The sequence below is a fragment of the Lipotes vexillifer genome, unplaced genomic scaffold (assembly GCF_000442215.2).
Source record: "Lipotes vexillifer unplaced genomic scaffold, Lipotes_vexillifer_v1.1 scaffold921, whole genome shotgun sequence".
NCBI classification, from domain to species: Eukaryota; Metazoa; Chordata; class Mammalia; order Artiodactyla; family Lipotidae; genus Lipotes; species Lipotes vexillifer.
The window spans coordinates 1,923,824-1,939,850 of record NW_006787800.1 but is presented as its reverse complement, the minus strand read 5'-3'; the positions used below and the strand labels follow the sequence as shown (position 1 = coordinate 1,939,850).

Sequence of the window (16,027 nt, the reverse complement as noted above, 5' to 3'; positions counted from 1 at the left end):
AGGCCGTTCCAAGGTGGGGCCAGCGTCACACGCGGGTTTGTTGGACCCAAGGGGGGAAGCTGCCTCTCCTGCAAGACACCAAAGAGGAGAGCGCGGACTTATTGAGACGCTTCGCGGGGGCCTGGGTGCCAGCCCCCTAGCAGTGGCCTCCCCCAGAGCTGGCCCACTCCACAAACCACATCCCACCCCCTTCCCCCAGGACACCCCCACCCGCATCCTCCTTCTTTGTTTCTCACCTGTAGGAGAAGTTACATCTTCTGGGATCAGGGAGAAGAGAATCTCACCCCTGACTCCTAACAGGGGCCTTCAACCCAGGGAGTCACATCAGGAACCCAGTTCACAAGAAGTAAGTTTCCTATCTCACCCCCAGCCTAACCCTTCCATCTTCCCCTGCCCAGTGCCCCCCCTCCCAGGCCACCCCCAATCAGAGGTGGGAACTTTGTGTAGAGGGAACAAGGGAAAGCAGTACAGCAAAACCTCATTAATCCAAACCCCCATGGATTTGGGATTTTTTTTCATAATTTGAACAAAAACTGGGCTTGAGTTTTCCTTTATCTGTGAAGAAAGGGTGTGCTAAGCAAAATAGTGGAAACGTGTACGTGGGAGGGAATATTTAACCTATACCAGAAAACAGACTTTTCAATCCTATCTACTCATTAACACATGCTCCCTGAGGGCCTCGAGTGGGAAAGCCTCGTTCACTGAGTTCTACTTACTGTATGTAGTATGAAGACATGCATTTCATTAAATAGACACTGTCATTCAGTTTTGTCACTTACTCACAGTGGCCAGCTTCTCAAATATAACATTCCAAATTAGAGAGGTTTAACTGTACTGGGGGGAAAGGAAGGGGATTCAGGGAAGTGATGTGGGAAGGAGAAAACACTGTGGGAGGGGCCGCCTATCGCTCACAATAACGGCAGGAAGGAAAGGACTAGGAGCTTCTGCAGAGACGCAGCATGCCCCAAGCTCTGCATCCCCAGGAAACAGAAGCGCTTCATTCCTTTCCACCCCCACGCTCCTTTCATTCCCTCACCCTGGGCTCCCAGTTAGAGGGTGAGGGGTACCAAACCCTACTCCCACCCCTGGTCCTATTCTACCCCTTCCTACCCATCCTGGACCAACTCCTGGCTCCTCCCCTCAGCTCTGGCTTCTGTTCCTCTGCTGGGAGAGAAGAAAGCCATGTGTTCTACACTTTGGGTTGCTTGCTTAGGCTTTTAAAAATACAGACACATAATTAATTTTTATGTTAATGGCTGAGTTGCAGAGGGACCAATACCTGAAAGGGGTTTAGAGAAAGTGTCCAAATTATTTCCTGGACCATAGGGCATTGAATCCTGGCAACCTAGCTGTGTCTGACAGAATCTCTAAAAGATATAAAAACACTCCAAGCAGAGGCTCCCAGGTCACCTCTCATCTCTCAGAAGGTCACCCAAACCCAAGATTTAAGCAAAGCCACCCTCTTAGCTTGCCTCTCCCACACTTTCCACAGCCAGCGAGAGAGGAAATCCTGTCTGGTAGGGTATCCTGAGTGTGGCAGGAGAGCAGGGGAAGGAAACCTCAGATTCCCTTCCCTCTGCTTGTCTGCTGGCAACAGCACACAGGCATGCCCCCAACACCCCCATGGACCCAAATTTAGAAAGGAGATAAATTAGGGTGCCATTATTCATTTTACAAAAGAATTCACCACAGGAGTCCTTTAAATGGTGAGGTCCCCTGGTGCCTTGCAGCATCTGTTTTTAACACCAACTACTTTGACAGAGAGGCCGGGCAGGCAGAGAGTTAAAATTACAGTGTGAGGAGACACTGCCCACTGCAGATCAATCCCGCAGAAAATAAAGCATCTCAGAAGTGATGTCAGTGGCTGACTGGTTCCCATTTACTGGCTTTTCAGGTAGGATTCTGTGTCCGGCAAGGCCACTGGGTGGCGGGAGAGGGGGGAGTGAGTGGCATTAGCAGCCCAGGGCTGTGAGCACTGAGGAGAGGTTATTTAATCTGCTGGTTCTGGCATCTCTGCCTGGAATCAACATGGCTACAAAGCCCACGATCTTATTTAGGAGGACACCTCCCCCCACTTCCAACTCCCAATGCCACATGCACCAGTCCACATCCTAACATCTGTCAAGGTTCCTTTCTCGCTCCTCCTTGCTCCACTCACCCTTACTGTCCCGACATCTGAACAGCATCCTTTCCCAGCACCCCAAAGTCTCCCTTAATTAATTACCCATTCTTAATTCCCACTCAGTGGGGCTGAATAGGAACCCCAGATGCCTTCTACCTCACAGATGTAAGGAAGGAGAAAGAAAAACAGGTGAGGGGTGGGAGGAAGGAGGGCTCTCTACAGAACCAAGGTGTGGGAGAAGGAAGAGGAAACCCCAGCCTACCTGCTGCAGCCAGCACAGCCCCTTTAGCCAGGGGCCCCCAACCCAGCATCACCACCACCCCTTTAACAAACCCTGACCCCAACATCCCAACCCCCAAGGACGCTTTGGTGAAATGGGGGGTGACAGACATACATTGGAGAGGTAGAGGAGGAGGACTGAGAGTCAGGAGGAGGCCGCGGGGAGGTGTGTAGGAAGGGGAGTGTGATCTGGGGATGTGCGGGCCATCTAGGGTAAGGTGCTTGGTACTGGTCAGGTGTCGCTGAACAGTTCTAGGAGGCGGCAGGAAGTGCTCTTGGGACAATGCCTGGGGAGACAGGTCTGTGCAGGAGGTGTCCAGAGGGTCAGGCCTGTAGAGGTCCTTGGGTGTGGGGGGCAGCAGTGAGCAGGGGAGAGGCTCCGGAGAGTCAGAGGGGAGTGGGCTTCACGACCAACCTGCAGTGGTCCGGAGTCACCTCCCCCTGTGTCCTCCGCCCGTGGTCAAAGCGGAACCAGGAGAATTACCTGATGAGGAGCTGCAGGGGGAGAGAGTGGGGTCATGGGGTCAGGAGCCTTGGTGGTGCTGGGGGGGAAGCCTGGAGGTCAGAGCAGAGGAAAGAGGAGCATGGGTGGGAAGTGAGCAGAATTTGGGGAGAACGAGGGGTTAAGGGGACAGGAGGGAGGTCCTAAAGGTTGGCTGGTGAGAGAGAGGGAGAGCAGCCGGGAGCTAGAGAGGCCAGTCAGGAGTGAGGACCACAGGGAGAGGCAGGCCAAAGGCGGCGGCTAAGCCTTCAACACAGAGGGAAGGGAGGGAGAGCTTACAGGACAGGGGGCTTTCAGGATCTGAGGAGTCAGGAAGAGGAGGCCCAGCGGCGGCTGTCAAGGAGTGATGGGGATTGGGGGGCCCAGAGAACAGTGGTGACGAGTACCCCAAGTCCCCAGGGCACCAGCCAGAGCCTGGGGACACTAGCACTCCTACTGCCCTGGGCTCTGTTCTAGCAAACTGCAGCCTCTGGCCCTCCTGTCCCTAGAGGAGCTCAGAGGAGGCCAAACTCCCTGACTCACACAGGGGTGGGCCCAGCAGGGGCAGGGGTCCAGGAACTTGGTGGGGTCTGAGGTTCTGGTAGAAGGTCCTAAAATGCAAACAGAAGTGGGAAAGGCAGGGTGGGGAGGCACGGCAGGGGAGGGGGGCTGACACTGCTGGGAGTGACAAAGGCACAGACAATGGGATGAAAATGGGGTCGCTTGGGGGCTGCCGGGAGCAGCCAGTGGACAAACGGAGAACAATGGGAGAGACGGATGGCGATGGGGCTGGGGTGGCTGGTGCAGTGACTGCACGAAGGACAGTGGGATGGATGGGGATGGGACACGGAGAAGATAAATGACATTGTAATTTCCACCTGAGCGTCGAGCAGCCTCTTCTTGGGTTCGGGCAGCGGCTCAGCCATGGCGGGGTGCTCCCGGCGCAGCTCCTCCTCCACCAGCATCAGCCTGAAGGGACGGGCTTCAGTGGGGTTAGTGGCGGGCACAGGCGCGGAGCCTGCATGGGGAGCTCACGATCCCGGGGAACCCCACAGCTCTCTGGAAAAGCCTTGGGCATCCTTCTCCCCCGCGCTCAGAATCCCTCCATTGTTCTGACTCCAGAAGACGCCCTGTCATTCACCTTCCTTTCAGGGACGCTCGCATCTCCCTGCTAAGTACGGGTTTCTGTGCCTCAGAGACCCCCTACCTACCACCACGCACCCCGGCCCTCTGCACTCCCACTCTGGACGGTGCCGTCCCTCAGACCCTGTGGCTGAAGACCTGGCTTCTCCATCCCCCACCCCACCTCACCGAAACTAGGCCATCTCCAGGGCAGCCCCTAGACACCCCTTGCCCAAGAGGGGGTCTCTACAATCATCATTCCCGGACTCTCCCTGCCTTCTGTGAAGATTCTCAAGGTAACTTCTCATAAAGGATATCAAAGCAGTGGTTTTCAAAAAGGTTTCCAATCAAACCTTTTTCTTCTAATTAATCTTACTCAAAAATACATTTAGAATGGGTGGAAATGGAGCTGGCTCTGGTTGGAGTGGGGGTCCTACCCAGTTCTCAAGCTAACTGATCCCCTTGTTGAGGTACCTCTTTGGAGCCCAGGGCTTGACAGAGCACAGGCTAAAACAAGCGTCATTTACTTTCTGATGGAATACCTTTCCACGGCTGCAGAGGAGGGTGGGCCCAGGATGGGATGGTCAGGGGCTACTATGGCCAAGGGACCCCTGCTTAGATTTGGGGTGAACATCACAGGCTGAGTTGAGAATAACCAGTGGGGAGTCCCAGGCTAGGCCAGGTCCAGAGAGAGAGAGATGGTTGGACAGTAAGAGGTACATTTTCCAAGGGCTTCAGAAGTTACTCTACTAGGAGAGAGATCAGGGTTTAGTAAAGGGACATTTAATGCACTAAGCGGGAGGTTTCTCTCCATCTGGTGATGACGGAGTGGGTGGCAACCCTGGGAGGAGGGTGGTGGGCTTTCCTCCTGGTGTCCTGTGTTGGGGGATGGGGGATGGTGGTTGGGGGCTGGGGGGAGCTCGCTGGCCCTCTTCAGCCTCAGGCTCTCCCTTGCCACTCCTCCCCGGGCCGCCCCTCACCTGCCAATGATGCTCTTGATCTGTGAGTCCTTCTCTGCCTGCTGCTGCCTTAGCCTCTTCTCGCTCTGCTCCAGCCGGGCCTGATACTGCATCAGGATTTTGCTGGTCTGTTCTTCCTGGGACAGCAGCCTCCGCTCATACTCTTCCAGCTTCCGGTTGGACATGTGCAGCCGCTCCTTCAGTGAGTGGATCTCCTCCTCATACTCCTTCACCTGCCCGCCGGGCACACGACCCCGCACTGTGAGGGGGCCTGTGCCTGACCCCACCACCCAGTCTGTACCCCTGCATGCCAGGCACAGCCGCCGTGTGGTGAGGGACACCCCACCAGCCTCCTCCAGCCCTTCTCTGCCTGTTGGTCATACACACACACACAACTGGCCTTTAAGAAGGCCCTTCCGTGGGGCTGAGGCTCCCTCAAGATGGAGCAAAATGGTGGACTCCCCCACCCTAGAGGTACACACATGCCCTCACATGTGCATCTGGACACAGGAGGACCCACACAGGAGCCTGGACAGACTCACGGACACACGTGGAATGTATTTTGGCCTCAGCTTGTTAAATGATGCTGGAAATAATTTATCATAAGGCCTGAAGATATTCTCTTAGCTCAAGTCCATCTACATCAATCCCAACATTTTCCTTTGCTCAGAGACCACTTCTCCCCAAAAGCCTCTCTGCTTCCCCAAGTTGCAGCCATGTATTCTGTATATATAATCTAACCCTGTAGCTACCCTCTTCTTCAGGGTCCTCGCAGCAACGGCTCCCAAGGAACTTTCTGCTAAGTGTGTGAAGGGCAGAGCTCCTGCTGACTTTTGCTCGGGACCACCACCAGCTGAGAGTCTAGACAGTCTTTCCACACGTGTGCCAATACACACCACCTCCCCCTGACCACCAACCCTCTGTCACCGATGCCCACAGAACAGTGACTGGGTAAGCCATGCATGGGTCCTGGTACGACCACTCTGCACCTCGCCCAATGTACAGCTCCCACTGCTAGTGAAGTAACTTCCCCTTTCCTGAGAAGTCACAGGAGCCAGGGCTTCAACATGTTCTCCCCGGGGAAGAACACAGAGACAGCCTAATATAGAGCATGCTTTTCCCCAGACGGTCTATCATGTGTGTAACCCAAAATAACAGAGTTGAAATGGGTTTTTCAATGGACTGTATCTGGCCTCCCCTGACAGACTGAGGGCTTCTCAGGAGAAGACATCGGGTCTTTGTCCTTTCTTTTTCATCGTAACTACCTGACCACAGATGTTGCCCTTGGAAGGGACTAGAAGCCTGCTCTGTGGGTAAAGGGTAAGACGGGGTTTGGGGCAGGGAGGGCCCTGCGTACCCTATCCAGCCGGCTCTCGTCCATGGACTTTGAGTATTCCTTGAGCTTGTACTCTTCCCGCTCGATGTGGGCACTCTCGATGTCAGCTGACAGATGAGGCATGTTGGAGACCCAGGCCACCGTCCGCTCGGAGGCTGGCATCGTGGGGTTCAGTGTGGATGGTGTCTGAGAATGCTGGGACGGGGCGAGGTGGGGGCAGAAGGAGAGAGGGAAGGTGGGAGGAGGCGGAGTGCTTTTAGAGGGAGGGAGCACTGCCAAAAGAGACGAGAGTCCCCTTCCTGTCCCCCGCACTAGATGAGAGTCCCCAGCCTGTCCCCTGCGCTAGCACCCATCACCTCGTGAAAGCTATATTAGTTATTCATCATATCTCCCCTCAGGAGCCCCATGAGGGCAGGGAGTTTTTTCTGTCGTTCACTGCCAAGTGCACAGTGCCTAGAACAGCACATGGCGCAAAGCAAGCCCTCTACGAACATCTGTTTAATGAATGAAAGGAAGTGAGAAAATTGTAACTTCAAACCACAGTCTCTGTTCTACCACCCCCATAACCCGTTTCCTTCTTCCCTCCCTGCTCTTCACCCCTCCGGCCTTCCTCCCACCCCCACCTACCTGCTTGGTGATGGAGGGCTTGAGCCCCCCACCCCCTCCGCCGCCGCTGCCCCCGCTGCCCCCAATGCTGCCCTCTTTGCTGAGGCTCTGCTGCCGCGGACGGGCAGGGCCATAACTTGGCTCTGGCGACTGCAACAGGTTCCCGCTGGACGGCCGGGGTTTCTGGGCAGCGCTGACTGTCAACTGCTGAGACTTGCCCCTCTGCAACGGAGGCGGCTGGCCCCCGCCACCCCCGCCGCTGCCCCCACCACCGCTCCCACCTCCAGGCCCTGGGGGAACGGGCCTCTGGGGACCAATGGTGATCTGGGGAGGAGACAGCATGTGCTGCAGGTTGTCCTGGAGTGAGAGCTGCCGACGGGTGAAGTCAGTGCCAGAGGGTCCAAACTCATCACTGTAGCTGTGGCTGTGGAGGATGGAAGCAGCGGGGGGCTTGGGGACCCCTGAGGAGAGGTCTTCGCTCTTGCTGTAGCCATGGAATGGGGCGAAGGTGTCCCCTGGGGGCTCTCCACCTCGGTGGTGGTGATGGTGGTGATGGTGGTGATGGGAGGAGGGTGGACCGTGGCCTCCGCCCACTCCGTGGCCCCCTGGGGGGCCTGGCCCATCAGCAGCCATGTGGAAGAGAGGATTCTGGAAGGAGAGGGGTATGCGCAGTTGCTGGGCAGGGACACCGTCCGTGGTGACGCCCATCTGGCTGAGACGCATGCCGGCTGCTGTGATGGATGAGCCGCTCCCCTGGGAGAGGCGGCCAGCAGGTGCGGGCCGCAGCCCCAACGCCGCAGTCAGGGAGGCCTGGCTCGAGTGCAGCAGGTCCCCGACGGCTGCCAGGTTGGACACACTGCTGCTGTTGAGGCGGCCACCGGGCCCGTCACCCTGCAGGTCCAGCATGGAGACGCTCTTGTTGACACTCAGCATCTTCTGCTCCGGTTCTGTGATGTCCGAGCTGCTCGTGCAGTACGCAGGTGAGGACCGGGCCAGGGGTGGGCGGCTGACATAGAACAGGTCTTTCCCCCCACCAGGCGGCGGTGGGGGAGGCTTTTCCTTGGTTGGGGAGGGGAGGCGAGCCATGTCCATAGAGCTGCAGGAAGGGAAGCGGGCACACGAGTGGGCGGTAAGACCCAGACTACTGGCAGTAGAGCCTCTGTGGTCCAGCATAGGCCTGGGGTGAAGAGCGGGACCCGCAGGGAAGGGCTAAGAGCTGACGTTTGCAGCTCGGGAGAGGGCAGGCAGGCTGGGGGTATGGGAGGGGATGCGAAGGAAATAGGATGGGACAGGGCCCCTCCAGGAAGGGAGGGAGGCCTGGAGAAGGGGAGATGGGGCAGCAGGAGGAGGCATGAGGGGCAGGTCTGGGCAGATGTGGAGGAGATGAGGGCGCATGGAGGAGAAGAGGAGCGGAGGGAGGTGATGGCCACTGGAGTCGGGGTTGGCGGGGGAGCAGACAGGAGAGGAGAGGGCGGGGGAGGGGAGAGCCCCTCACCTGTTGAGGCCTCGAGCCATGAAGGACTGAAGGTCGATGGAGCTGGAGAGAGATGGGAAGAGGGACGAGCACAGACAGAGAGAAGGAGAGAGGCAGGTGGAAGTTGGGGATGTGTGGAAGGAGAGGCGGGGATGGTGGGATGGGTATGGTATCATGGAGGGAGAGATGCGGGCAGAGGAATGAGCAGGATGGTCATCAAAACAACGAGCAGCAGCTGCGGCTCTGTGCGCCTCCCAGCCTGGAGGCTGTGGTAGGGAGGCTCTGCGGGGTGGGGTCCAGGGGCTACTGCTGTAGTGCTGAATCGGGGCAAGGTCTGAGGGGTCCTGGTGGCGGGGCTGGGGATGGTGCTGCTTTACCAACTAATACAGAGCTATCTGAATGTTCTGACACCAGGTGGCTGGTCCAAGTGTACAGGCTGAACACCAGCTCTGAGCAGGGAGAGGGACCTCCTAGGCTTATGCCAAGCTGGAGCTGGCGGAATCTCAGCATGTTTTGGGGGGCTCTACATTCCTTGCTCCCTCTGGCTTGCAGCTAACTACTGACTGGACCTGTCTCCTTACCGTTTTCTCTGAGAAAACGCTTCTCTTTCCTTTCTTTCAAGCCCTCGAGAAAGGCACATGGGGCCCAGTGGAGTGTATCCAGGACAGAAGCATAAAGGCGCCTAGGGCACAGGCCTGGGGTCCTGGGTGCTCACCTGTTGAGGTCCCGCATCACGTAGCCCTGCATCTCGGCCGAAGGGCCCCGCAGCACCACAGGCTGAGGCCGGGGCCGCTCGCTCTGACGGCTTGGCTGCCGTTGGATGTTGGGGTTCCTCAGAGCTGTGCTGATGTCGTTGAGGAGCCGGGGCAGTGGGCCCAGCTTCAGGAGGGCTTCCTGGAATGGGGAGGCTATTACCTGGGGGCTAACAGCCCAGCTTTAAGGGAGCCTCAGAGAGTTCAGGCAGAAGGAGTCTGAGCTGGGGAAGTGGCACTGGAAGTGGCAGTGACATGTCTGGGAACAGGAGGGGGGAAGAATCTGCGCAGGGGGTGGTCTCCGGGCCACAGGAGCCTCTGGCGACCTGAGGACAGGCCAAGGGGCCTATGCTCACCTTGCTGAGCTGGGGCAGCACCTCCCAGAGCAGGGCGTGCAGCGTGGAGAGCTCTCGGCCCAGATCGATGTAACCCTCAAAGCTACTGCTATTGGTCAGTGTGTCCAGGTTGGAGATCTCGTACAGGAACTGCTGCATGGAACCCCACTCCAGCTCCAGAAACTCGTTCATGAAGCCCAGAAAGTCCTCCTTTGAGGTAAACCTGGCCAAAGCATCCAGAAGGTACAGGTCACACCCAGAAGGCCTCCAACCCACGCCTGTCTCTAGGGACTCGGGAGACCCTTCCTGCCCACTCCAGCCCTGTCTGACACCCAGCCTGAGGCTTCCCTCACTTGGAAAAGTTGGCCAGGTTCTGGATGACCTTGGCGATGAGGGTGAGGGTTCGCGAGGTCTGCTCATCTGGGTACTCCTGCATGAGCCCAAAGAGACTGGGTGACATGATGGCCGGGCAGAGGAAGCGCAGGAAGAGCGAGGCGCTGATCAGCCGGTCTGCGATGTCCTCCCGGCCCCTCTCAGCGCAGCGCAGCCGCCAAGACGCAAACACCTCCTTCAGCTCCCTCGGGAACACGCTGAGGGGACGGGGTGGGGAGACAGAGAGAGAGAGAGAGAAAGAGAGAGACCGGGACTGAGCCCCAGAGACCCTCAGCTTCCACGGAACATGCTGAGGGGGGTGGAAGGAGGTGAGGGTGTGGAACCCTCACAGAGGTGAGAGCGACAGGGAGGGAGGGAGGGAGGGAGCGCAGGAGGAGGACAGGAGGCTGCTGGAGGAAGAGGGCTATGGCAGAGGGGACAGAGGGGACAGACTGGGTAGGGAGAGAGAATGGAGGGGAGAGGAGGTGAGGGGAGAGGGCCACGTGGGAGAGAGACAGGGGTAAGTGTGAGAGAGACAAGGAGAGGAGGAGAAGAAAGACACCAGGGAGAGACAGAGATGGGAGAGAGATGGAGGGTCACTAGAGGTACAGGGAGCTCGGACCCCCCAACTCTTCTGGATTCCAGGGAAATGGGGATGGAGGTGTCCCAAGCATGATCCCCAGTCCCTGGAATGGCTCAGAGCTCCCTCTTTCCACCTCTCTGGTCCTCCTCTTCAATATCCCATTGACACCTTAAACTCTAACTGCTGTTAAAGTGAGCTCAGCATCGCCCCCCACATCTCCAACCTCCACTGGGCTCCCCCTCCTGACTCCCCAGTTCTGTCAGTGAGGCCACCAGTCTCCCAACCACCAGCCTCATGGCCTTGGGAGTCGTCCTTGCTCCCCACAGACATGCCCCCTCCTTTCCAATTACCCAATGACTCCTGGTGATCCTTTCTGCAGAGAGTCCTTACAGTAGCCCCTTTCTACTTTTCCTGCTACCATCCTGACTCAGGCTATGATTTCCATGCCTGAACCATTAACAACAGTCCCCAACTAGCCTGGACTTCATTCTCCCTACTCCACCTGCCACACCCACCTCCATTTAAGAATTAACCTTCTCAATCATGATACTGCTTGGAATCCCACGACCTACCAATGAGCTCCAACTCCTTTACCTGGCAGCGGAGGCCTTCAGATTCTAATTCTCCTCACCCTGTCCAGACATGTCTCCCATCACTCTCCACTGTGAGCCACACACTCCACTAAACTACCTCTGCCTGCTGTCCCAGGACCTCTCACCTTCACGTGTGGGCCTGCTCCACAGCCTTCTCCCGAAAAATCTTCTCAGCCCACCATATCTATACATCAGAACCTGACCTAGTCTTCCAAGCACAGCCGTGGGGGCACCTCCTCCACGAAGCCTTCCTTGCTTATCTCAGTCAACGATCTGCTTTCTCTGACCTTATGTTGCATTGCGGAGGCGTGGGGAGGGGGTACCCTCACTTGGAACTTAACACATACTATACCGTTCTGTGGCTTTCTGCGTATCTAATCTGTCCCTACTCATTCTGGTGCAGGTCCTCTGAGGGCAGGGGCCGAGCCTCATGGCTCTCTGTCTGCTCTAGAGCACCAAGCACAATGCTTTGCCCATAACTGGTTCTCAGTCCTCTTTGAAGATGGACAGATGGATGAACAGATGAACACACGACTCCCCCAACCCTGTCCCCCCAACCCAGGGTTCCCAGTCTCACCAATGGGAGTTGACCACCTTGCACAGGGCCAACTCACAGCACATCCGCAGGTTGGCCTGGTGCTCTGCCAGACTGGACGCCGTGCACTTGATGGGGTCCACCTCACAGTTCTCCTCAGATTCATACAGAGCACGGATGAATTCCCCTGTGGAGGTGGGGGCACAGTGGAGGGCGGTCACACTTTCGAAGGGCAGGGACAGGGGCTGCCAGGGTTTGGGGAATCTCGGAATCAGGTTGGAGGGGACTCTGGGCCCAGAAGCATCAAGCTGAGGCAGGGTGGACTTGGGGTCTGGAGTAGCTACATTTAGGGCTGGGGTGGGCATCTGGCAGGTTTAGGAAGAACACCTGTGGGTAGGCCATACCGATGGCATCCTTGAGGTATTTCTGACCAATCAGTCTCATGTACTCTTCTATGGCTTTAGTGGCGAGTGTGTTCTCGCGGAATATGAGGTGCTCCCGTTCCATGAACCGGTCCACCTCGGACATGGCCATGTCTGAAAGGAAGTCCTGGGGGCCAGGATAAGCCAAGGGTCAGCCTCTGTCCAACCCAAGCTGATGAAGACAGATGTGCCCTACCCTTACTATCCCCACGAGTGTGCACTCCCAGGTCACCTTGTCCTGAGGGCCCAGTACTCACCTTGGCCTTGCCCGTACTCTGCAAGATGTGAACCAGCGCGCTGGCGACCTCCTCCTTGCCCTTGACATTCAGGGCGGGTTCCAACACTGCACAGAGCATCCGATAATGGTTGGTGACATACTCTGCAAACTCCTTATACAGCTCCATGGGCAGGATGCTCATTGTCTGGTAACGCGCTTTCAGCCGCACAGCTGGGCAACCTCCTTTGCCCTTGCCCCCTGAGCCACCCCCTGAGCCCCCACCCCCTCCCGAGCCCCCCATACCCCCGGAGCCCCCACTGCCTGTCGGCAGGGTCACGGGGTACCACTGCTCTGTGAAGTGGCGCCCAGCCAGGGTGGCCACAGGCACAGTCACCAGGCCAACATAGCCTGCCTTGTCCTTCTTGCGCTTTTTGTCTGAGTCACGGTACAGGTGCAGCCGCAGGGCCCGGACGGCTGGCAGGTTGTTGAACTCGAAGTGCTCGCCCCAGAAGACGGTGTCCCCCGAGGCTGAGCGGGGCTTGGAGGTGGTGCGTGCATACAGCATATCATCCAGGCAGAGCTCGCAATAGTACCGCTTCTTGGGGGGCAGTTCCCGCGCCTCTATGATCCACAGCTTCAACACGTTGTCCACCCGGCGGCTGTTGTCCTGCCAGGGTAGGGCGAGCGCGGTAGATGAAGGGGAAGGGACAGAGAGACAGAGACACCAAAAGAGGAGAGACGGTGAAAAAGCCAGACAGTCTCCGACACCAGCAATCACAGGGCTGAGAAGGTGTGTGCGGGATTAAACCGTGTCACCCCAGAATTCATATCTTACAGTCACGTTAAGTGACTATAGTCACTTAAGACATGGTTGTACTGGATGAGGGTGGACCCTAAATCAAATGACTGGGGTCTATATGGAGAGGGAGATTTGGAGACCAGAGATACAGGAGGGGAGATGACCATATGAAGATGGAGGCAGAAAGTGCACAGATGCAGCAAGAAGTCAAGGGATGCCTGAGACTGCCGGCAACCACCAGAAGGTATGAAGGGACAAGGGAGGATTCTTCCTAGAGCTTCTGAGGGAGCAAGGCCCTGCTGACACCTTGATTTTTGACTTCCAATCTCCTGAACTGTCAAAGAATACATTTCTGTTGTGTTAAGCAGTCCAGAGAGTGGTAATTTGTTACAGCAGCCACAGGAAACTGATACAGAGAGAGCTCATACATCAGACGACAGAATTCGTACTGAGAAAAGATTTTGAAAGCTAGAATAATAAACCCAGGTTTATTATTTGAACAGGATAACTGAGGAGTCCTTCAAAGACAATCGGAAGGTAATTGCAAAATATGCATAAATGCAGCAGGTGAGACTATATAGTTAGTGTGAAAAGGGCCTGGAGGATGACAATGACCAGTGAGGCTCAGGTGATGCTGCAGTGTGAAAAGAGCCTGGTGTTTGTACTCTGCATGGGGCAGATCACATCCAGCATCTTGGGTCTAGTTTTTAAGAAGGACATTGACAAACAAGGGTTCCCACAGAGGAGGCCACGAGGACTGTGAGCTCACTGCAAACTGGGAAACAGAGAACAGCTCACGGAACTGGGAGCATTTCTCCTGGGAAGAACACAAACTCGGAATTTTTGAGCCAAAGGGACCTTATAGATTATGTAGTTCAACCCCATTCCTATCAGTCATACAGAGAGGAAACCAAGGTCTAAAGACTCATCTACTTGACAAATCTATGTGTCCTGCAGAAACACTGCAAGCGGGGGCCGGACGCCCACCTGTCAGGGTATTAGTGGGACATCCCTGCTTGCAGGGAAGATGCACCAGAGGACCTCCAGAGCCCCATCTGTTCCATAAATCTATGATTTCTATGGTAGGGAAACATCATAAGGTAGAAAGAAAGGAAAAAGAAATGGGGGACTCAGAGGAAAATGGGGGTCCCCTCCTCCTTGGTCCCCTTCTCCCCTAGGCCCCCAGTTTCCCCTGCAGCTTGACCTTTGCCTTGCCCATGCTGTCTGTGTACCCTGTACTCCCAATACCTTGTTGGGTTTTACCGCCCGCTGTAGATTCTCGATCCATTTGTCCCTTTCGGCCGCAGAACGACAGGCAAAACATTTTGTTCCTGATGATGTTGTTACCTAGAGAGGGGTGTGGAGGTCAGTTGGGGCTCTAGAGGGGTGATGACTCCCAAGGACTGAGAGTCCACCACCATCTCTTCCTCCCCGGCCTATCCTCCTTTCTCTCAGCCCCAGAGGCTTCTGTTTCCTTGATGTCCCCACCTCTGCCGCTTTCTCCAGGACTCTCTGCCCTCCCCCTCCGTGACCCCTGCCCTTTGGCCCTCCCAAGCCCCCTACACCCAGTACCTCAAAACAGAACTCCTGGCCCAGGATGGAGCTGTGCACTGGCTTGATAATGGAATCTTCATCCAGGTTGAGCTCCAAGGCCTCGGCCGCACTGCTAGGACTCAGCAAGGACTCGTGAGAGTGCGACTCCTTAAAGCTCTGCATCAGCCGGGCCCTGGCAGGCGGGGGTCCAGGAGGGAGAATCAGGGCCCCACTCTGCTTACACACCCACAGGCTTGCATCGCCAACCTGGCTCTAGGATGGAGACCTTGGGAAAGGGGCTCCTAAACCCACTTCCCACATGGACACAGACACAGACAGAAAAAAACCCAGCCTATCCCTGGGGAAGGACATGAAGGATGTGAGAGAAATGAAAACCCTTTAAGAAATCCCCTCCCCTCAGTCCACCATGTAAGGGGTTGTGAGGACTGGGGACACCTAGAAATCTCTCAACCCAGAAAGGGACCATGGAAGAAAAAAAAAAGAACAGGTGGGCCTTGGACACTTCTAGGTGGGACTTCTATGTGACACCTCCCCCACCAAAACCACAGCTTCAATATAAGGGGAAAAAGGTGGGAGTAAAGAACCAGAAGTACAGGGGCTTCCCTGGTAGTGCAGTGGTTAAGAATCCGCCTGCCAATGCAGTGGACACGGGTTCGAGCCCTGGTCTGGGAAGATCCCACATGCTGCGGAGCAACTAAGCCTGTGTGCCACAACTACTGAGCCTGCACTCTAGAGCCCGTGAGCCACAACTACTGAGTCCATGTGCCACAACTACTGAGCCTGTGCTCTAGAGCCTGTGCTCCGCAACAAGAGAAGCCACCGCAATGAGAAGCTGGCACACCACAATGAAGAGCAGCCCCCACTCTCCGCAACTAGAGAAAGCCCGCGCACTGCAATGGGGATCCAATGCAGCCAAAAATAAATAAACAAATTAAATAAATTTTAAAAAGAAAGAAGCAGAAGTTCAAAGATGTTGGTCTGGGCCTTGGCACACAGGTAGTGCCTAAAAAGCACTTAATAAATCCAAAAATGAACGAGCTAAGAGGACAAGTTTTAGCAGAATCAGGGGAAAGAGAGAGGGAAAATCATAAGAAATAAAAGAAGGATTTGGGGCAGAAGAGTGACAATGGAGATAAGGGACTGAAAATGGGACTGGGGAAGAACAGATAGGGCGAGAAGGAGAAAAGGAGGAGGGAAAGGTGTGTGCAGAAAGACAGGATGGGAGAAGATGAGGAGAGGCCACTGGAGAGCTGGACGTGGGAACAGAGGTGGGGGACGGGGTGCGGGGGGAAGAACTTGGGAAAATCAGTGCGGGAGGGCAGAAGGTGAAAGGCACTGAGGGGAGTGGAGACCGGGACCACAGGACAGTTTGCTCTGAGCCGGCTAGGGTATGAAGAGTAGAGAGCAGTAGGGAAGCGGGAGGGGGAGCTCGGGTGTGGGAGCCTCCATGGAGCTATATATAGCAGCCCCGTCATCTTGGGCTCTG

At 56.1% G+C, this 16,027-nt stretch overlaps 1 protein-coding gene across 1 annotated transcript in view; it reads right to left on the bottom strand.

Annotated features, from left to right (window-relative positions):
- SYNGAP1 (synaptic Ras GTPase activating protein 1) overlaps positions 1-16,027 on the bottom strand; it is a 26,421-nt gene that overhangs the window by 286 nt on the left and 10,108 nt on the right. The window contains exons 5-18 of the mRNA XM_007460840.1: positions 14,560-14,713; positions 14,236-14,334; positions 12,229-12,855; positions 11,954-12,098; positions 11,592-11,736; positions 9,820-10,056; positions 9,488-9,689; positions 9,095-9,273; positions 8,401-8,442; positions 6,927-8,001; positions 6,321-6,494; positions 4,985-5,196; positions 3,761-3,851; positions 1-68 (exon numbers count right to left, since the gene is read on the bottom strand). Coding sequence (XP_007460902.1) covers positions 1-68; positions 3,761-3,851; positions 4,985-5,196; positions 6,321-6,494; positions 6,927-8,001; positions 8,401-8,442; positions 9,095-9,273; positions 9,488-9,689; positions 9,820-10,056; positions 11,592-11,736; positions 11,954-12,098; positions 12,229-12,855; positions 14,236-14,334; positions 14,560-14,713 — 3,450 coding nt within the window. The remainder of the gene's footprint in view (positions 69-3,760; positions 3,852-4,984; positions 5,197-6,320; positions 6,495-6,926; positions 8,002-8,400; positions 8,443-9,094; positions 9,274-9,487; positions 9,690-9,819; positions 10,057-11,591; positions 11,737-11,953; positions 12,099-12,228; positions 12,856-14,235; positions 14,335-14,559; positions 14,714-16,027) is intronic.